The 22,108-nt window shown below is 42.4% G+C and overlaps 2 protein-coding genes across 6 annotated transcripts in view; one reads left to right on the top strand and one right to left on the bottom strand.

Annotated features, from left to right (window-relative positions):
- Window positions 1–19,911, bottom strand: part of EFCAB5 (EF-hand calcium binding domain 5) — a 161,872-nt gene extending 141,961 nt beyond the window's left edge. For both annotated transcript variants that reach the window (XM_072639852.1, XM_072639853.1), the window contains exons 1-3: window positions 19,787–19,911; window positions 6,725–6,892; window positions 4,195–4,279 (exon numbers count right to left, since the gene is read on the bottom strand). In XM_072639852.1, the coding sequence (XP_072495953.1) occupies window positions 4,195–4,279; window positions 6,725–6,859 (220 nt within the window). In that variant the 5' untranslated portion in view covers window positions 6,860–6,892; window positions 19,787–19,911. The remainder of the gene's footprint in view (window positions 1–4,194; window positions 4,280–6,724; window positions 6,893–19,786) is intronic.
- Window positions 19,912–20,055: 144 nt separating this feature from the next.
- Window positions 20,056–22,108, top strand: part of SSH2 (slingshot protein phosphatase 2) — a 253,143-nt gene continuing 251,090 nt past the window's right edge. For all 4 annotated transcript variants that reach the window (XM_072639857.1, XM_072639856.1, XM_072639861.1 and 1 more), the window contains exon 1: window positions 20,056–20,252. In XM_072639857.1, coding sequence (XP_072495958.1) covers window positions 20,190–20,252 — 63 coding nt within the window. In that variant the 5' untranslated portion in view covers window positions 20,056–20,189. The remainder of the gene's footprint in view (window positions 20,253–22,108) is intronic.

The following is a 22,108-nucleotide window of genomic DNA, read 5'->3' as shown; positions in this document are numbered from 1 at the left end:
CATGGGATGATGCAGCTAGAGTCCAAAGAGATCCTGAAGCAGTAGAGAACTAGGCTGAATGTAGTAAGACAAAATTCAAAAGGGATAAATATAAAGTCTTACATTTGGGTGAAAAAGTCAATCTCGCTAATGAACAGTGGGGAAGAGGTGATTAGCCAGCAGCTTGTCTGAAAAGGATCTGGAGGTTTCAGTGGACCGCAAGCTCAATAGGAGTCAGAAGTATGATATGGCAGCCAAGAAAGTTAATGCTATTTGCAGTTTCATATAAATCTTTTTCTGTTTTTTATATGTAAAAATGTTCATGGTTGTTGATGTTTGCCAAGTTTATAATAATAAAAAGTTTATAAAAATAAAAAATTATAATAATAAAAAAAGAAAACAGAATTTAATAAAATTAGGACAAAGGAAAAAGAGTTAATGAGATCTTGGGCTTCCTTAAGAGAAGCATATCTTCCAGGAATAAGGAGCGGATTGTGGCACACCATCCTGTGCACTTGTCAAACTGCCTCTGAAGCACTGGGTTCAGATCTAGGCACCACAGCACAAGAAGGGCACTAGGAAGTGGCCAGTGTAAGTTCAACCAAGATGGAGAAAGGCCTTCAGCTGAGTCAGGTGAGAACTGATTGAAAGAACTAGAGATGTTTAATCTGTAGAAGAGAAGATTAAGCAGATCCATGACAGCTGTTTTTAAGTATTTGAAGAAGTGTCATGTGAAGAGGAATAGGATTTGTTCCACACGGACCCAGGAAGCAGAACCAAGGGCGGAAAGTTACAAAAAGTAAATTTAGGTTCCATATCAGGAGTCCCAAGATGGCCTGGATCACTCCAGGAGGTGGTGCTGGATTACGGAAGGAGCTTCCTGGTCTTACTGACTCAAATGTCTCCCTTCTCCAAACCATCCTCCACACAGCTGCCCAATCAAAATTCTTACAGCAGAAGTCTAACTGTGTTCCTTTACAAGAATGTTGTTCAACTGTTTTCAGCTGACTCTTCATGACCCCATTTGCGGTTTTCTTGGCAAAGATACTAGAGGGGTTTGCCATTTCCTTCTAGTTCATTTGACAGATGAGGAAACTGAGACCAACAGGGTTAAATGATCTGCCCAGGGTCACACAGCTAGTATATATCTCAGATCCTGTGAACTCCACACCTAGCACTATCTATGGGGCCACCTAATTGCCCCAGTAAAATCTAGTGTCTCTTGATTACCTCTAGGGTCAAATATGAAATCCTGTTTTGCATTCAAAGCTCTCTATTGCCTGGTCCCTGCCTACCTTTCCAGTCTTCTTACACATTACCTCCCTCTACATACTCTGCAGTCTGCTTATACTGGTCTGTTTACTGTTCTTCACATATAACATTTCATTTCCCACCTCCATGTCTTTGCATTATAATTATCCCCATGCCTGAAATGCTCTCCCTCCTCATAGCTATCTCTTGGAATCCACCCCTCGTTTCTTTTAAGACTCAGCTCAAGCACCACCTTCAGTGAGAAGCCTTTCCTGGTTCCCCTAGCTGCTTAGTTCCTCAAAAGTCACCTTTTATCTGCTTTCTATGTATCATATACACCTATGAGTTTTACATGTTACATTCCCTTGTTAAGTGAACTTCTTGGGGGCAGGGACAGTTTTGCATTTGTCTTTGCATCTCTTAGCACAGTGCCTGATACGTAATAGGAGTGTAAAATACTTGTTGGTTGGCTGTTTGATTGACTGGTGGGTTTCCCCTTGTTTGAAGGTCTTCAAGCAGAGACTGGATGACCACTTTTCTGGTATGTTACAGTGAAGTGATGTTTCCAGAGGACACTTCCACACTAAAATTCCAGGATTCTATGATTCTCTAAAATTCAACAACTATGAAAATGGATATCCTTCCTCTTCTTCTCCCCCCTCCAAACTTCCCCAATTCTTTTTCCTTGTGACTGTGTAGGGGAAAGGCCTTAAGTGGAAAAATTGATAAGTTCCTGGGAATATTCTCCAAATGCTTAGAGACCTGAGAATGAGGAGGATAGGTATTGACGAAGCTGTGAATGATTCATTGGACACCTTGGAGAGTCTCAATCAATCAGCAAACATTTATTAAATCCCTCTACAGTGGTAGGCATGGTGTTCAGCTGCCAGGCACCGGGGATCCAAAGATATAAAATGAAACCATCAGAGAGAAAAAACATATACACAAAACAGATACAAGGTAATTGGGAGGAGGAAGCTGAGTTGTGAAGGAAACAAGGGATTCTAAGGAGGGAAGGGGGAAAGGGAGGTCATTCCAAACACAGGAGACAACCCTTTCAAAGGCATGGAGACACAAGATGGAATACCATGTCTGAGGGCCAGTTTGGTCAGACTTAAATGTGCAGTCCAAGAAGGCTACTCTGGAAAGGTAGGTTGGAGTCAACCTCGGAAAGGCTTTATACCAAGTAGAAGAATTTCATGGTTCACATGATAGAAACCCTTGCAGTTCATTGAACACTCAAATATCTTGGATGTCTTTTCATGTATGCTAGCAGAAATCTGAGAAGGCCCTAGGATTCATTTTTTGGCTAAGAGTTATAATAATCAAGGAAATGAGCCCCTCTGGAAACACAGAAGCATCAGTAGCTCCTTCCCTGACACCACTTCCTTCAAGTACAAAAAGGAAACCTAGACCAGAGGGCAGAGAGCATCAGTTTGAATAGTTATTGAACAGATATGGATTTGTGAAATACCTTCAGGCAACCATGTATTAGATGGCCCACTGAGCAACTGCAGAGTTAGCCAATTGTCAGAACTGACAATATATTAGTGAAACTTCCCCCTTCCTCGATAAAAAAAAAAACAAACCCACCAGCAACCCAGGAAGCTCACATGTTAATAATGCTTATCCACAAATGTAGTCACAGAAAGTGTCAATGCATGAGCACAAATGCCTTGTCTATCTATCAGGAACAGTTATACTTTTCAGAAAGGCTGAAGATAAGGAAGGCCTAGACCAGGGGTGGGGAACCTATGGCCCTATAGGTCCTTAAGTGTGGCCCTTTGACAGAATCCAAACTTGTGAATTTAGATTCCATCAAAGGGCTGCACTTGAGCACTTAGAGGGCCACATATGACTGGGAGGCGGCAGGTTCCCCACCCCTGGACTAGACAGAAATGGCATCTTTATATTTAGAACTGGGACTTGTCTGGAAGAGCCCAGGGATCATTCCCCAACTTATGTTTTTTAATATAAAACAAAAGAAAGTGATCATATTGAAATATAGTTACCTAAATAATAAAAAAAAATCCAAATTCGCTGACCCCAGGTGAAGAACTCCTGAGCTAGACAATCTATATTTTAATACAGGCTGATTAAAACAGATAATTTAATGTTTTGTTAAAACTCCAAAGAATTGTATAAATTTGAAAGGTAATAGTCTTCCCAAGTGAAATGGTTAGGTGCAGAGTGAAAAAATTAATTTGGAAAGTCTGGCCCTTAGTGACAGGTGAAAAAGAATTTAGAAAAAAACTGATGCAGGGAAACTGCCCCATCAGCAGATCCAAGACCGGGGTAGGAAATTGCTGGAAACTTCTGAACAGATATGGATATAGACATGGATAAGCAGACAGAGAAAGACAGAGGTAGAAAGACAGGATGAAAGAAAGAGCAAGAGCGAGAGAGTGAGACAGAGAGAGACAGAGACAGAGACAGAGAGACAGAAAGAGATGGAGATGGAGATATAGATGGGAGATAGGAACAAGATCTGTGATTTCATATTAAGGAGACCTTCCAGATGAGGAAACTGCCTCCATCAATGGAAGCTGGCACTTTCTCTACAATTTTTAGTCTTAGACACTTGAGGCACCAAGGGGCTTACCTAGGGTTACACAGTCAGGATATGTCAGAGGAAGGACCTGACCAGGGTCTTCTGAGTTTCAAGGTCAGTTCTCTAGCCACTATGCCAAGATTCCAAATCTGTATATATTTGTATGTATCTATGCATATGTAATAACAGCGCACATTTATATAACTCCTACTATGAGCAGATATACTCCAAGAAGCTCTACAGGGATATAAACAGCAGGGAACATGGTCCTTCCATTGGTGGAGACAGTCCCCTTATCTGTGCCAATGAAATCACGAGTTGCAGTACTTATCCCGAGGGATTTAAATGGTGGCTTTATGAAAGCAGATTTGAATTCAATTCTCTACATGGCTGAAAGATGGTTTGTTGCCTACCTTCAGTTGCAGATGTGTCACTTGCGTTGACCACTGGTGTTTCTGAATGTTGAGAATGGATGCTTTTGTTGCTTGCAGTCACATTCTAGAAATGTTTTTTTTTTATATAAAAAAGAAAGAAAAAGATTATATCAAAATGGGCTGCTTATCTTCAATGCTCTTACTAAACCCACCCAATTAAAGGATGTTAATAAACGCTTTCCTAAGGTTACTGACTATCTCTCTTTGAATTTCCCAGGACTGAATTTTGTGGCTTAGAAGCAAGCAATAATCACAGACTATTTTGCAGATCTGTTCCATTTAAGGTTCTCGCAGAGTAAAACTCTGTTTTTTGAGGATGGCATTAATGGTCTGTGCTGCTGACAAGGCTGAATACAAGGGGGACCTATCCAAATATGAATTAACATTTAAAGTACACAATGTTTACCACATACATGATGCTTTTTAAAAAAAATCTGGGTCTCCCTTTGTCACTCAGACTAGAAGTGCAGGGGCCACTTACATGCTTGACCTCACTGCTAATCAGCACAGGAGCTTTGACCTGCTTTCTTTCCAACTCTTAAGTACCCTGGTAGTCCCCCCATTCCCAGGGACTCATCCTATTGGTGGCAGACAGTGTGAATATCAAATCAGCTTTAGTTCTACTGTAATTCCGATTGATCCAGAAGTCCCAGCTTCCCCAGTAGCAGGGACTCCAGGTATTCACCACCAAGCCTGGTGATTGGAGGTTCTCCTATAATCTTTAATGGATGCTATCTAAACTTTGAGAGTGTGCCTGGCTTTTAGTCCTGTTAAAATCACCCTCAGCATATATATTGGCCTTCCCTCCCTGCAGAAGCCTCCTCTCTAAAACCTACTTTCCTGACTGGTGAATTCCTAGCCCAAATCACCATTTCCCGAGGCATGTAGGCCATGCTCACTTCTCTCCTGTCTTCACTTTCTCACTCTCCGAAGTATTTCACCTTCTCACCAGAAGCTTTGCCTTTGTTAAGGCACCTTCTCCCAGGCCCCCACTTTCTACATGCCTTTTATGCGTTATCTCCCCCACCACAGAATGGATGCTCCTTGAGGGTAACAATTTATCTTGCTTGTTTCTCTACTTTCAGCACTTTGTTTGGCACTTAATAAATGTTTTATCATCTTCTTTCTTTCCTTTTTTCCTCCTTCCTTCCTTCTTTCTTTCCTTCTCTCTCTTCCTCTCTCTCCCTCCCTCTCTCTCTCTCCCTCCCTCTCTCTCTCTCTTTCTCTCTCCCTCTCTCCCTGTCTGTCTGTGTCTGTCTGTCTCTCTCCCTCTCCTTCCCTCTCCCTTCCTCCCTTCCTCCCTCCCTCCCTCCCTCCCTCCTTCCATTATTGGAAAGGAAACTTTTTCATGTAAATTGAGGAAATGAAAGACTATTTCTGTTGGCTGATGGAAAATGCCTTCACATACTGATTCGAACTTTCAAAAATTACAAGCCACTTGGACAATTTCACAATCTACCATGAGTCAACTTAAATACAAAACTACAGATTGAATTTCAACTGCATGTTCTATTCTATCATTTTTTTCCAGCCTATTTAAATACTAGTCGGTGGCTAAAAATGATTACACATGCAAATTACAAGTTTCCCATGGCAATAAGGGTTACCTAGGAACTGAGAGATGCTCCAGAGAACAACAGGCAGTTGGTCTGGCTTTGGCTGGCAACCTGATTATTTGCAATAGACTAACTGACTGTGGTTTGATTTAACAGAGGCAGTTCCTTACAACAGATTAAAATGAGGTGGGGATCAGTTTGAAAAAAAAAATCTTTTCCCATTCTCCAACTACCTCCACCCTTATGCTTCCTTTTCCCCTCCTTGCAAGAAAATAAACTACTTAATTCATCTATCCACTAGGAGTTACTAATCAGTACACTGCATAGCACCTGATATGTAGTGAGTGCTTTGTAAATGCATATTGATTAACTCACTATCCTCCCTAGCTTCATTTTACCAGACTATTCATTTCAGCTCTGACTTTAACCTGCTCTACTCTTGGAGCTTTGAATATGTCATGCACTAATTCTGGGTTTTCTTTTTTTGAACATGCCTGAAGTGGGGGCAGTGATGACAATTGTCTTCCAAATAGGGAATTGAAATTTGACCAATGTTTTGTTTTTATCTTTGGGTCTTCTCCAGTGTCAACTTAAATGTTTATTAAACTGAATTGCTCTAGAATGAAAATGTCTGTTGACATTTTTAACCTGTAAAGAAAAGAAAATGACACAAAGGTGACAGTGCCAACAAGTCCAGAGACTAAAAAGGTTCCTGTGGTTCCTTCCCCACAGGGGAAGCCTATGAAAAAGGAGCAAACTGCTAGATGGTAGTAATTCAGAAAAGTCAAACTCAGGTCCTAAACATTGACTAAGGTCAATAAGTCTAAAGCAAAACCATTCAGATAGGAAAGGAAGCAAATTAGGGACAGACTATGACACTGCAGTAGCCCAATGGAAGGACTTTGAACTTCACCTCCCCTCCAGCATTTAAGAAAGTTATTTTGACTATTAACCTGAGATGAACCAGCCAACCCTGGTTCAACGGAGCCAGATTTGGAAGCGGAGCCAGATTTGGAAGCGGAGCCAGATCTGGAAGTGGAGGCAGATCTGGAAGCAGAGCCTTTCTCTTTGGTACTTGCCTTACTCATCTTGCCCTCACAGAAGAGGCAATTAGTTGGACTCTAGGGTGGGAGAAAAGCATCATCAAACTTACAATTTAAAGCAGAAAAGCTCAGTTTTTAGGCCAGAGGAAAATATTTAGATAAATATTCCACCTCAATATTCTGAAACATCAGACTCTCTACTTTCTTACCATTTACCTCCTTGAAGACACTCCAGGTATGCAGGTTCTCAGCTAGGAAATTTTTTGTACTATTATTAGTAATTGTTTACAAGAAACTAGATCAGTGTTTCAGAAGACAGACACCACATTGCAAAGAGCATACCTGAATATTAAATACATATTTGTATTCTAAAAGCATTGACCTAGATAATCATGAAGAGAAACAGAGTTCAATATTAAGATGATACTTCTGAGAGTTGAAAGGGGCCATGGAGCTGATCCAGTCTTTTATAGATTCGTAAACTCCAGCTCAAAAGCTAGCAAAAGGCAAGAATTAAACTCTTCTTTTCTGACTTAGTTAACTGGTTCCTTTGATAAGTCTGGCTATGGATTATACATATACATATGCATACCTGGATTATACATACACTATCTGTTCTACCATGTGATTGGAAATTTTATTAGTGGTTTAAGATTAGAATTTTCTAAAAGGACTAAGCCAGTCAGGTAAGTTATTTAGAGCCTGAAGTTTTGGTGGAGTTTGTTGGAACTGTCTTGGTACAAGGCATTCCTGAATTATTTGTTTTTCTAGACTGAGGCAAACCATTGCCAGACTTCATTTTCTAGACATAGCCTGAGGTCATTATCATCGTCATCCTCAAAAAAACACATATTGGATAAAGTGCTGTGTACTCAGTAAACTACATAGACCTAGTTTCTGTCTTCTGGAAGCTTTGTATCCAACATCTTTTGATTTCAAGTCATTACTTTATTTCCCATTTCTTTGTATCAACAGAAGGGTGTGTGCTAATTTGAGTAAGCAGAAAGCAGTCTCTTTGCAGGTATTTTATTCCACAGTTAAAAAATAAATTCTATCTTCAAACTATTTCCCCCTAACTTTCCATTTACAAATGTTCTTCCCTATGTTTGAAATTTTATAATTCCTTCCACTGTTTCAAAGACCTCTTCTCCATGAACTCTCCCAGACACCAAACATGCAAACAAAGAAGTCAGCATTGAGCATTTTATCATTATCACGTATAATATTGATTACATGCCTTTCTGCTCATGGTACTATTTGGGATGCCTTACAAACGGATTCAAATAAAGATGGTGTCTGTTCTCTAGGGATTTTACAATCTATTATTCATGAAACTGGCTCTTGGTGTTGTTACATCATCTCTTGGTTGTATAAATTCTCTGTTTGTCAGTATTCACTTCTGGAGTTGTTCTGTACTGGAGTTGTCTGTTTGAAAGCATCAGTTCTTAGAGGGCAGGGATTGTATTTAACATACTTGTACAAACAAGCTTGCAATATATGCTTATGGGTGTTGAAAATCTACTACTCAAAAATCATGACATACTCTATCTAAGTACAAACTCTCATGAGGTAGTGACCACATGTTATGACATTTTCCATGTTCGTGGAAGGCAATTAACGTAATCTTAAATGGACCCACGAAGCTAGTATCAATGACTATTTGAAGATTGGATCTTGAAAATCTCCCTATCAAACATTATGTCCTCTAACTATGACACGGCCCACACTCTGATTTTGATATTTTAATTGAGGGTTAATGAAATCCCAGAAAAAGTGTATGGGTGTAACTTTGCTATACTCTGATGATTTCATTCATATTCTCTTAGTTAACCCTTATTTAATTGGAGTAATACATTTATTTTCAGTTGATACATAGCTCAAACTAGTGTGGTGCACAGAGCGCTAGGCCTAAAGTTAGGAAGACCTGAGAAACGTATTAGCTACATGACCCCTGGGCAAGTCACTTAACCTCTAACTGCCTCCTTTTCCTCAATTATAAAATAAGGATGATAATAGCCCCCACTTCCCAGTGTTGTTGTAAGGATGAAATGATAATATGTATAAAGCACTTGGCACATAGTTGGTGCTTAATAAATGTTTGTTTCCTTTCTTTGTAATTATAGCTATAGCTTTTCAAGAGCATATTTGATTTGCCTGAACTGAATAATAAGGGTATAAATGGTGATTCTTTTTTAAACCCTCAGAGCAGAGCCTAAAATGTGGTACTCTGTAGATTGTAGACTCTCAGTAAGAGTTGATCAAATGTTCTGAAAGAGGTGGGGGGGGGCCCTAGCCCACACTTATTGGACAAGAGTTGTCAATGAAGGAACACCTTTTCTTGCTTGTAAAACCATTCATTTACTCATTCATTCACTTAACCTCTTTGCCTCAGTTTCCTCAGCTGTAAAATGGGATAATAATAGCTCCCTACCTCCTAGGGTTGTTGTGAGGATGAAAGGATAACATTTGTAAAGGGCTTTGGCACACAGCAAGTGCCTAAGAAGTGTTCACTTCCTTCCTTTGTAATTGTACCTAGATCTTTCCAAGAGTGCATTTGATGTCCTTGAACTGGATGATTCCTTTTTCAACCCAAAGAATCCAGAGTTGTGAGAATTAAATGAGATAATAACACAATCCCTGGCACATAATAGGTGCCTTTGTTACTATAGTTCAGTCATTCAGTGTCTGATTCTTTATGATCCCATGGTTCATAGCACTTTAATACTGTCTGTGGGATTTTCTTGGCAAAGATAACTGCTTTGCCATTTCCTTCTTCAGGAAATAGGGCCGCTAGGTAGTATAATGCCAGGCCTGGGGTCAGGAAGACTCATCTTCCTGAGTTAAAATCTGGCCTCAGACACTTCTTAGCTGTGTGACCCTGGGCAAGTCATTTAACCCTGTTGGCCTCAGTTTCCTCATCTGTCAAATGATCTGGAAAAGGAAATGGCAGATCACTCCAGTGTCTTTAGCAAGAAAACTCCAAATGGAGTCACTGAAGAATCAGATACGACTGAAAATGACTGAACAACAATCTCCTGCAAATAGGTGCTTAATAAATGTTTATCCTTCTCCCTCTCATTCATTCAATCGATAAGAATTTATTAAACATCGACAATGTAAATGTTTAATTACTATTCTAAGTGGTGGAGATAAAAAGAGGGCATAACAGTCCCTGTCTTCCTGGAGATAGCATTCAAGTGGAGGAGACGGCATGTAAATAGTTAGGTACATATAAGATACGTAGAGTCAGTGAAAGGTTGCATGGGGCCGAAGGTACGAGCAGTTAGGGGATCAGGAATGGCCTCTTATAGAAGGTGTTTGAGCTGAGTCTTGAAGGAAACCAGAGATTTGGAGGGGAGGAAAGAGAGCATTCCAAACATAAAGGACAGCCAAAAGAAAGGTAGAGAGATCAGGGATGAAGTGTCATGTGTGAGGAACAGCGAGGTCTATGCTTTTATGTAAAGGAAAGATGGCAAGGAAGGGAGTAAAATATAAGACTGAGAATGCAGGACAGGGCCAGGTGGTAAAGAGTTTTAAAAATCAAATGGAGAAATTTCTCTTTGATCCAGGAGGTAATGGGTTGCCGATGGACTTTATTAAGCGGGTGGATGACGTGGTCAGTTACTTTGGAAGAAGAGAAGAATGGAGCTCGTTGAACAATGAGGTTCATCATTCATCCTCAAAGAGGACCCAAATGACATCTCTATGTCAGTGTCAAAGCAGGGGTGGCGAACCTTTGGACTCCAGGACACGTGCAGCCCTCTAGGTCCTCAAGTATGGCCCTTTGACTGGATACAAACTTCATGAACAAATCCCCTTAATGAAAGGATTTGTTCCATAAAACCTGGATTCAGTCAAGAGGCCACACCCAAGGATCTAGAAAGCCACATGTGGCCTTGAGGTCACAGGTTCTCCTCCCCTGGTATAGTGTGTCCAAATGTGGCTGATCAGACCAATATGAGCTCAGAAGATTCTACCATAGGCTGGGAACAAGTAGTCCATATGAACATTTGGAATAGAGATGCCTCTAAATTTGTGCATCGCATGTTTCTTTTGAGTTACTACAATTCTGCTTTGCTAAAAGAGCACAGCCCCTTCTTTGATGTGGGCATGCCATGCTGGGCAGTCCTGAGCCAGTGTCTCCCATATCTCACAATCAATTCCAAAATTCTTCAAAGAGGCCTTGAGAGTGTCTTTATATCACTTGCTTCTTCTCACATCTGTGTGTGGTCTTTTAGGCAAATGTATATTTGGCATTCAAGCATGGCCAAGCCCATTGGAGTTGCACTTTTTGTAGAAGAGTCTGAATGCCTGACAATTCAACCAGAGAGGTGGCCTCAGTGTCTGGTACCTTATCTTGCCAAGTCATCTTCAGAATCTTCCTAACACAATTCAAATGGAAGTCATTCTGTTTTCTGGCTTCACAGGCATACAATGAGGTCAGCACAACAGCTCTATAGATCTTCAGTTTGGTAGGTAGTCTAATATCTCTTCACCCCCACACTTCTCTTTGACTCTCAAACACTGAGCTAGTTCTGGCAATGAGCACATTAACTTCATCATTTAGATGGATATCCCAAGAAAGCATACCGCCAAGTTAAGTGAACTTATCCACAGTATTCACAATTTCTCCATTTGGTGTAACCAATCGTTTCACTTATGGATGGTATATGCTGGCTAGTGGAGAACCTCTGTTTTCTTGGTGAATTTGTAGACAATCATAAGTTGATATTTTGCATTATTGTATCTTTACTTTGTTAAGCATTTCCTAATTATATTTTAATCTAGTTCAGGTGGCACTCTGGAGTCTTCTGGATGCAGGTAGGGAATTCAAGACCTCTTGGTCAAGAATGGATTGTAGTGGGAAGAAATCTGAGGAGGGAGACTAGGAGTTTTGATGAGAAGGAATAAGGACCTAAAAGGTGTGAATAACATGAAGTGGATGTTGTTATTCAATCATTTTCAGTCACATATGATGCTTCATGACTCTGTTTCAAGTTTTCTTGGCAAAGATACTGGTTTGCTATTTCCTTTTCTAATTCATTCTGCAGGTGAGGAAACTGAGGCAAACAGAGCTAAGTGGTTTGACCAGGGTCACACAACTAATAAGTGTCTGAGACCAGATTTGAATTCAGGAAGAATTCTATTCACTGGCTGCCCTTTATCAAAGAGATATTGTGAAAGTAGAAACAAAAAGATCTCATGACTGATTGGATATATGGTATGAGTGAGAGAGAGGAATGGACTGATTGACTGGAAGGATGTTGGTGCCCCCAAAAGTAACAGAGAAGAGTGGAAGGTTCAGCAGGAAAAGTTCTCTCTTGTATATGTTTCATTTAAGATGCCTATGTTCATTTTGAAATATCTAATAGGTGGTGTGGGATTGAAGTTTAGGGGAGAGGGGAGGGATAGATTAATAGATCTGGGAATCAATGGCACTCGTGTAATTGAATCCATGGTAGATGATGAAATCCCTGAGATAATCTAGCCTAGAGAAGAAAGAAGGCCCAGGACACAGCATAGGGGGTCACAGTCAGGGATGTGATCTGGATGGAGATCTCTCAAAGGAGACAGCGAAGGAGCAGTTAGAGGAAGCTGGGAAGAACCAAGAAAGAACCATATCTTCAAGAGATTATCTAGAAGGAGGTAATTAACATGCCAGTGAGAGATCAGGCAAGATGAGGACTGAGAAAAGGCCATTAGATTTGGTAATGAAGAGATGACTGGTAACTTTGGAGGAAGCAGCTGCTGGTCAGTGATGAGATCAAATTCTCAGTGATGAGATCTGTAATCTGATTGATTACAGAAGATGGACAAGAGAATGAGGAGAGAGGAAAGGGGAAGTGGGATTTGAGTCCAAATCCTCTGATTCCACAATCTCAGCATTTTTCTATTCCTTCAAAGTACAGCTCAGTTCCCCCATTGAACCTTACCTGGTTTTTTCCCACCTAGAAATTAAAATTTCCTCCTTCCTCAAATTTTCTTAGAGGACTTTGACTAGATCTATTTTTTGCTCCCATCTCCCCTTACCTTGTACTTGTCTTAACCCTAACACCACCAAGTCACCTAGCTTTCCTGGGTCTCAGTTTCTTCACTTGTAAAATGAGAGGGTTGGATTAGATGGCCTTGGACATCTTTCCCAGATCTAAACTATGTTCCTATGATGCACAGATAAAGAAGGAATGAACTGCAGGTTTGGGGGATTGTGTTAAGTCATGGAGGAAGAAGAAAGCATGCAGAAATGGGGAAACAGTAGTCCAGTTTGTCTAGAACACAGTGTGAAGGAGAATAAGGTGAAATAAGGTTGGGAAGGTAGATTGGCCAAACTAAGGCATTTATATCTTATTCAAGCAGCAATAGTGAAATCACTGAAAGTTTTTGAGGACAGAAGTGACAAGGACTGATATTTACCTTATTTGGCATTATTTTTTGGTAGCTGTGTGAAGAGACCAGAGACAGGGAGACCAGTGGGAAATTTATCACAGTAAATCTACTTGATGAGAGCTTGAATCGAGTAAAGATAAAGGGTCAGCTGTAAGAGAAGCTATTTAGGTGGAAATATACAGTACTTTGCAGATGATTAGATGTAAGAGTGGGAAAGGAAAGAGTCTAGGATTCAATTGTGAATGACTAGAAGGTTGGTGGTATCCTCAAGAGAAACAAGGAAATTGGAAAGAGGGGCAGATTTGGGGGAGAAGATAAATCTCATTACAGATATGTTGGACTGAGATGCTGGTGGTAGATCTGGGATGTGGGGGCGTGTATGGAGATGTCTATTGGGGGTTGTGGAACTGGAACTCAGGGAACTCATTTTACAAGATCAGGATTGGCTATATAGATTAGATTTTCATATCCCCCCAGTTTCTCTGCTTAGTTTCTATTTTTCAAACATCATTATTTCCCCCAGGACAAGTTCATCACCAGAAATCTCAAGATTACTTCAGCTTTGGTATCCATGCCCTCCATATCCAGTGCTCTCATCCACAAGATACTTTCTGGCACCCCTCTACCCCTTTTCATTTTCCTTGCATGTATTGCCTTCCCCCATTAGATTTTAAGCTCCTTGGTGGGGGGATATGGATTATCTTTCTTTTTCTTATCTGTAACCCCAGTGTTTAGCACACTGCCTGGCATACTCTGAGTGCTTAACAAATGTTGAATGATAGATTGGGAGTGATCTAACTAGAGATAATTGAGTCAAAGAGATCACCAACAAAGAATATTCAGAGAGAAGGGAAGAGGGTATTAGACTGTTGACACCCAGGCATAAAGGTTCCCTCACCAACCTCCAAGGCTTCCTTCAGCCTTCAAGGTTTCCCAGTAAGAATGGAGAAAAGGGCATTGGATTTAGCAAATAAGAGATTACTGTCAACTACATCAGCAATTGTAGTAGACTAACAGAGATTAGAAATTGGATTGCAAAGGGTAGAGTTGTTTGTGTTCAGAGAGATTAAACTACTCTTTTTTTTTCTAGAAGTTTATCAATGAAAGAGCTTGAGCATGTTTGAAGGTAGGAGGGAGTCAAGAGTGCAAAAATGAGATGAAATGGCCAATGTGGTCAACACCCCAAAGGGATGGGATGATAAGTACAAGTAAAAAGGGTTAATCTTGACAAGGAGGAGGGACATCACATCATCCGACATTGAAATAATGAGGGAGAGGATAGATGAAGATGCAAAGAAGTTGTGTGGAGAGGAAATTATAACCTTCATCCTTTCAAAAGCAGACAAATCATCTGCTGAGAAGGTAGGATGGTGATGGAGGGGAGAAGAAAAGGTTTGGAGCAACTGCTGTGAGGAACAGTAGGAGTGAATGAAAGTATTGCCATGGGAGGGGAGAAGCGTTGCTATGGTTGAAGACAATTCCATCAAGAACAGAGCCAAGTGTTAACAAATTATATCTGAAGGATTCTGAAATCTTTTTATGTAAAAGGTCATTTGGGGAGCAGCTAGGTAGCAAAGTGATAGAATACTGGGCTTGTAGTCAGGAAGACCTGAGTTCAAACCTAACTTATTCTTTGTTTGCCTCAGTTTCTTTATATGTAAAATAGGAGTAGTAACAGCACCTACCTCTCAGGGTTGTTTTGAGGATCTAATGAGATAATAATCATGAAGTACTTAGCACAATGTCTGGAACATAATAACCTCTCTTTCTATATATACACACACATAGATATATATAAACATAAAAATATCAATATAAATGTGTATACATATATACATTTATATTAGTATATATTATATTATTATATTTATATATTATATTTAAGTATATATACATATATATATAATTCAACATTATTTGAAGTAGCTTGGATGACAGGGGGAAGAGGAAAGAGAAAAAAGAGAAGACCACCTGTCAGGTGTAACTGGTCACTTTGGACAGGATTCTTGTTATGACATATGCCTTTCTTGCTTTGACGCTCATTTCCCAAGGGCATCTTTGATTCATCAATAACCAAACTCTGCTCCAAACCTACTGGTCAATGATATAGGTTTTTCTCTCTCTCTCTCATTCTTGCATCCCTAGTACAGTGCCTGGCATATAATAGGTGTTTACTAAATGCCTAGCGATTAATTAATTCAAGGAAAATGTTCAAGTTAATACTACTGCTAACCCTTTGGCATGTTAATCTGCCTACCACCCCCACTGATAATTATTATAGAACCGACTACCCCCCATAATATTATTTCACTTAGCAGCTGTTTTTTTCTGGAACCAGCTGACAATTTTCTGCTCTCAATTTAAATTCCTTATTAAAAGGAACTCTCTCTTCCTATAGATGATTACATTGGCTTTCTGATATAACTCTTATGTGAGTTTGGATAGCATGAGACAGTCCTGCCTACAATCTAATCACCCCCAATGAACTAAATATTGGTCACCAAGGTTTTCAAACCTGGGAGGCTTGATCATGAGGAACAGATTGGTAACTAACCTCAGCGGTTTTGTGACCATTTACCTATTTCCTTTACTTGCCAAAGGCCATGGACTATTCCTGTACACACCATCTTGGTTTGGCTTTTATTGTCCAGTGTCTAGCCCAAGGTGATCACCCGATGAATGCTTATTGACTTGACGGGCATTTTGTATTGTTCTCTGCACATACTATGGACTCAACAATGCAGCTGATTGCTTGGAGTAAATACTATAAATTTCACAAAATTCTAGAATTCACAGAGGGTTGGTAGGGACCTTGGTTGGCCACCTCGATCCCATACGTATACAGGAATCCCTTCTATGACAAATGGTAACCTAATCTCCACATGAAGAACTTCAGTGATGGGGAAGGCCATCTGTTGAAGCAGGCCATTCCACTTTGGGCCAGTTCTAATTAAGTTTCTCCTTACATCTAACCTAAAGCTGCTTCTCTGTAATTCCCCCCTCCCCCCATGCACATTTTTCTGTCCTCTGGGGAACAACAATTCAAGTCTTATATTATCTTCTATATTATAGTTTTTCAAATGCCTGAAGACTGGTCATATCTTTCCACCACCCCACCGCTCAAATCTTCTTTTTTCCTGGATCCTTCTCCTAGTGCTCCTGTGTCATAGTGTTTAGTCCTGTCACCAGCCTGGACACCCTGAGTATGATTCCTTACCAAAATGTGGTACCCGGAACTGACTCTCTATCCAGATGTGTAAAACCAGTACAATGCAGTAGGATTATTGCCTCCCCCATGCTTTCATGTAACTTTTTTGACTGTGGCGAGGCCCAGATCTTCCCCTTGACCCCACCCTGAGAACTGTTGGTTAGCTGTGTCCTTCTCACCTGATGTTTTTGCAGTTGACTTTTTGCACCCATATGTAGAACTTAACATTTATTCTTATTAAATCCCATCTTGTTAGATTTGGCTGATTCTAGCTCTAGCCTAGTAAGCTTTTTAAAGTAGCCGTCCCAACACTGGGCAATACCTTCCAAGTTGGTTTCACTGACACATAGGCTATTTATGCATTTATCTAAATCACTGATAAAAGTGTTAAACTCCAAAGGAATCAGTCTCTCTCATCAATCAAAAGTATCTATTAGCTATATAAATCTCCAGCCACTAAATCTAAAACTAGATATTTATCCCTAGACTTATTACCTAGAGGAACACATAAATTACTCTAAAATGTCATTGCTTTGCTCATTAAAATTATTCCCTTTACAAATCACATCCATTTCCTTTCTAAGTTCACATGGCTTCCTGTTGTGTACATTTCTTGGCTCACTCTCCTTCAAGTGTAAGGTCCCCTCCCCCACCTCTAAGGCATTTGTTCAAAGTTCTCACCCATGAGCTTTGTCCTCACTTGCCTGCCTGCTAGGTGGTTCTCTGAAAAACATTTTCGGAACATTGATCTGAGAACTGTACCTTAAGCTTTGAATTACTTGTTCTCAGGCTCCATTGTCCACCACCAGGGGGCAAAACCCTTCAGAACAATCTTGGCCTCTCGACAATAATTCTCTACTGTAGAGGGACCTTGTGTGTCTCATTCTTGATGTAGCCTCCCTGATAATTATTTCAACCACAGGGCACCAGAGACTTTACAAAGGTCCAGCACAGAGGGTTCTTCTAGCACTTAGGCAATCAGAAGCCTGACAGCTCTATCAATTTAAAAGGAGGGATGCGATTCAAGCATGTTGAGTGACAAACGAGAAGTGGGTTTTGTTGACTCTCTGGGTCTCCATAGGATTTCACTTATGGAAATGTTTGCCATAACATCCCCTCAGAATAAGCATGTCAACTCACAGGTGTAAGGGCTGGAAGAGATCTTAGTGGAGGATCACCTAGTCTTATTCACAACCTTTTGGGCTGGTGGAGCCTATGTATGGACTCCTTAAAGTTTTCAAATGCACAAAAGGCCTAGGATTACAAAGCAAACCAATTCTATTGGAACAGTTATCCAAATATTTTCAAAACAAGTTCACCCCAGGTTAAGAACCTTTGAAATAGTCAAACTCTCTCATTTTACAGATAAGGAAATTGAGTAGAAAGGGTAAATAACTTCCTCAAGGCAACAAAAGGAATCAATTGTGGAGCTGGGATTTGATTCCATATTCTCTCATTCCAGATCTCAAGCTCCTTCTACAACTTTGAATTCTCTCTCCCATCTCTGATCTCTAGTGGCAGGTTTATCTTTCAGTACCAGTTATTCTATTTTTGTTTTGTTTGAAGTCATGGTAGTCTGTTACACTTGCCTTTTTTTTAAGTTTGTGGGTCTCTTGGAAAATGAATTCTTAAAAAGAAATGTTGACTTTCACATTCTCTTTTCAGAAGTAATGAAAACTAGAGAGCGAGGAGGGAGAGGAAACTACAAGGGGAAGATTCTGTTGTCTCTAAGAATTTCTGGACAACAGAAAGGAATGGGGGGGGGTGGGGCAGAACCAGCAATCCGTGCCCTTAAACTGCCTCTAACCACACCCTTCTCTTTCTCCAGGGTTTACTCAGCCTCTGTATCAAGAAGGAGGTGGGGGAGACTGGGAATAGGGGAACCTGAAAGTAATAATGAGATTGCCATCCAGGTCACAGAAATTTCTCCTGGACTCCTGGGGAAATCAATCAACAAAAATTTATTAAGCACTTACTATGTTCTAAAGACATTGTGTTGGGCCCTGGGAATACAGACACGCAAAAATAAAATGAACCCTGTCCTTAGTGAGTTTACAATCTATAGAAGGATACAATATATTATGTTCACAGAAGAGTAAAAGGTGGCTAGATACAAAGTTAACATAAGATGATGGGTGTGCCAACACTTTGGGGAAATCAGGAAAAGCCTTTTCAAAGTGACCCTTGAACTGTGGTTTGAAGTGAATTGGGTTTAAAAGTAGAGGTGAGGATCTGTCTGTAAAGGCAGAGGGAATTACCTTTACTAAACCAAGGAGAAGGGCTGTCAGGTGAGGAAAGTATATAGACCAATTTGATTAGAACTTAAGAGTTCATAAGGAGAATCTATAATCAGTCTGGAAAGATAGGCGAGGGTCATGTTATCCAGGGCTTTAAATGCCAGGGAAGTATCATAAAGACCGTAGGGAGCCACTGAACGTTTCTGAGCAGGTTAGTGACCAGAATATCAGTTTGGCAGCAGGAGAAGGGAGAGCCTGGACACGGCAATTAGGAGGCCACCCCAAAAGTCCAGGGTTGCAGCCAGGACTATGGGGGTTGTAGCCTGAGAGAAGGAGGAGAGGTACCCTGGAAATACTTGGGCTGTGAAATTGACCAGACTTGGTTGTGAATGGGGGCGGGGAGGCGGGAGAAGGGAAGATCAGAGGGGAAAGTAGACGAAAAGACCCTAGAGATAAGGCTCTATCTGGTAAGATGACCCTTTGATGGGAGATTTCTTAGACTCTGCTAGATTTGGAGACCCAAGAGGTATTCTAGTTCACCCCCCTTCTTTTACATTTTACAGATGAGGAAACTGAGGCCCAGAGAGGGAAAGTGACTTGCCCAAAGTCCCGTCCACAAGCAGTGGCAGAGGCATGATCCGAACACAGCTCCTCCAACTCCAGGGCCAGGTGAATTTTCCCGGTGGAGAGTTCAAGTCTCCCTCCTTCTCCTGGGCACTTAACATGCTTATAAGTTCACTGCCTTAGATCTGAAAGGGACTTCAGAGGCCATCTAGTTCAGTCCCTAGATTTACAGATGAGGAAAACTGAGGCTCAGGGTCCCTCAGACTAAGGCCATCTAGTCCAGCCCTTTCGTTTTACAGATGAGGAAACTGAGGCCCGGGGGTGGGGTCCCTCAGGCTAAGGCCATCTAGTTCAGTCCCTAGATTTACAGATGAGGAAACCGAGGCCCAGGGGGTGGGGTCCCTCAGGCTCAGGGACGGGGCCCAGGGAGGGGGCGTGACTTGGACGCGATGACAGCGGCGGAGGGGAGATTTGAACCCAGACCCTGGGGCTCCAGCTCTTCCCCTCCCCCCACCTCCCCCAGGGCCCTCCTGCGGGGAGGAGAGCCAGAGCGGCTCGTCGGGGGGCGGGGGCACGCACGCTCGCTCGCTCGCTCGCTGCCGCCTCTCCGCCTCCCTCGGCGCTGCCTCGCTCTCGCCTCGCCCTCCGCCCCTCTCGCCGCCCGCCCGCCCGCACGGCAGCTCACGGGTTAAGGCGGCGGCGCGCGCGAGCCGCGGGAGAGGCGGTTGCTGACAGGTGGCGCCTGCGCACTGGGCGCGCTCATTGTGCCTGGCCGCCGCCGAACCGCCCGCCCGCCCGCCGGCCCGCCCGCGCGTCAGTGTGCGAGAGTCCAGCGCAGGGCGCGGAGCCGCGGGCCTCGGCCTCGTCCTGCGCCTCCTCCGGCCCTCCGTCCCGTCCCGGCCCCGGGACCCCCGCCGGCCGCCGGCCCTCCCCGGCCACCAGGAAGAGAATGCCCCGCGCCGAGCAGCCCAGCAGCGCCTAGATGGCTTTGGTCACGGTCCAGCGCTCGCCCACCCCCAGCACCACCTCCAGCCCCTGCGCCTCGGTGAGTCCCGGCCGCCGCTCCTGTCAATGCGGCTCCGCCGCCGCCGCAGCCGCCGAGCCCCAGCCAGTCCCGCCGAGCGCTACTGCGCACGCGCCACGCGGCTTCCCAGGCCCTGGCACGGAGCTGCCCCTGCGGGGGAGGGTGGGGGGGCGGCAGCTGCGGCCGCGAAGCCCCCGCCCCGGGCCCTGGGCGCCCCCCCCGCCGCCTCCTCGCCCTCCCCGGGGCAGGAGCCCGGTCCTAGCGCCCCCTCCCCGCTTAGCGAGCGCTGCCGCGGAGACCCTCGCCCGCTCGGACCCCCGCCCACGGCTCCTGGAGGCATTCCCCTGGAGGAGCAGCGTCCCCCTCATTGCTGCCCATGGGCTCCTTCCCGGGGGTGCGGGGGTGCTGGGGATGGCGAGTGCACGTCCAGCATCCTCTCAGCTGGAACTAGCCAATAGCCTCTTCGCACGCTTCTTTTTTTAATTGCCTTTTTTTCTCTGCTCGTGCATCTCTCAGGGTGTTGCTTCTGACAAAATTCACTGGGAGAATGGCAGTTGATTTTGCATTAAGGCGGGGGGGGGGGGGGCAGCTAGGCAGTTCTTTTAGGAACCGCTGATATCGGGAGCTGAAAAATTCATTCCAGTGAATCAAAAAATGAATAAGGAGCAAGTGGGTATCTCCCCCTGAATTGTGCACAGCACTATAATTTCTTTGATTAATTTTTTCCGGTTATAAAGCATACACCAGTCATTCTTAAAGGGTGGTGAATTTAGTGTCCCCAAGTTGGACAAAGAGTCAATAAGGATAGTTACAGTCTTTCTGAACATAAACATTGTAGCAACCTTAATAGCTATAGGATCACTATACCAATGGAGGAATGAGCTTGGCTATCTTGAAGACATACACTTTGTTTAACTTGAGGAGAGTTTCCTGGATTTGTATGGCTTACTGTCTGTCTTTCTATGACATGAGTCATTTTTGTGGCATGGAGGGTGACCATACTGACTACAGTGCCCTCATCTAGACATGACTGTTCTTCAGTGATTGGGTTATTTTTCCTAATTCCTGATGACAAAGCTAGGACCAGGGGGTGGAAGTTACAGGCATAATGTAAGGAAGAACTTTCTTGAGCAGAGCTGTCCAGCTCTGTTAAAAGAGTGAGTTCTCCATGAAAATAAATATTCAAGCAGAGACTGGATAATCATCTGTCAGAGATGGTGTAGAAGAGATTCTTATCTTTGAAGGGAGTCTGGACTTCTAAGGTGCCTTCTCACTGAGCTTTTGTGAATCAATTATTAGCTTATTCCTTCGTTTCAGAACTTGTAAGTATTTTTATAGCCTCTTTAGGCAAGAAACACAGGAATGAGAAATTTAATGATTTTTATTCTTGTCTGTGGTTCTTGAAGAAGTAGGGTTCCTCCCCCTTCAGGTTGTATATAATAAGATTCTTATTGCATTACACTTTTGAACTCTGGCAAGAGCAACTGTTTCCACAGTGGACTTTGGCCATGTATTTTGCAAAAGCTTGTGTCATGAAAGGAGGAGTGAAGAGGCCCTGTCATCATACAGAGGAAAGAGGGCTGATCTTAGAGTCATCTAGCTAGGTGAGCACAGACAAGCCATTTAACCTCATTTTCCTAATCTGTAAAATGCCTACCATACTTACCTCATAGGTTTATATGAGACTCAAATGAGACAATGTATGTAAAGAATTCTGTGGACTTTGGAGCGTTTTATAAATGTCACATTATTATTGCTATCATAGCACTACAAATAATATAGTAGCCACAAACCCTACAAACTTAAAAAAAAAGACACCCAAAACAGCAGCTAACTTAATTGGTAGCATCAAGTGATGAGTTAGGAGAAATTGTAGT

This window comes from Notamacropus eugenii, chromosome 2, assembly GCF_028372415.1.
Source record: "Notamacropus eugenii isolate mMacEug1 chromosome 2, mMacEug1.pri_v2, whole genome shotgun sequence".
NCBI lineage: Eukaryota > Metazoa > Chordata > Mammalia > Diprotodontia > Macropodidae > Notamacropus > Notamacropus eugenii.
This window is presented reverse-complemented; position numbering and strand designations above follow the sequence as displayed.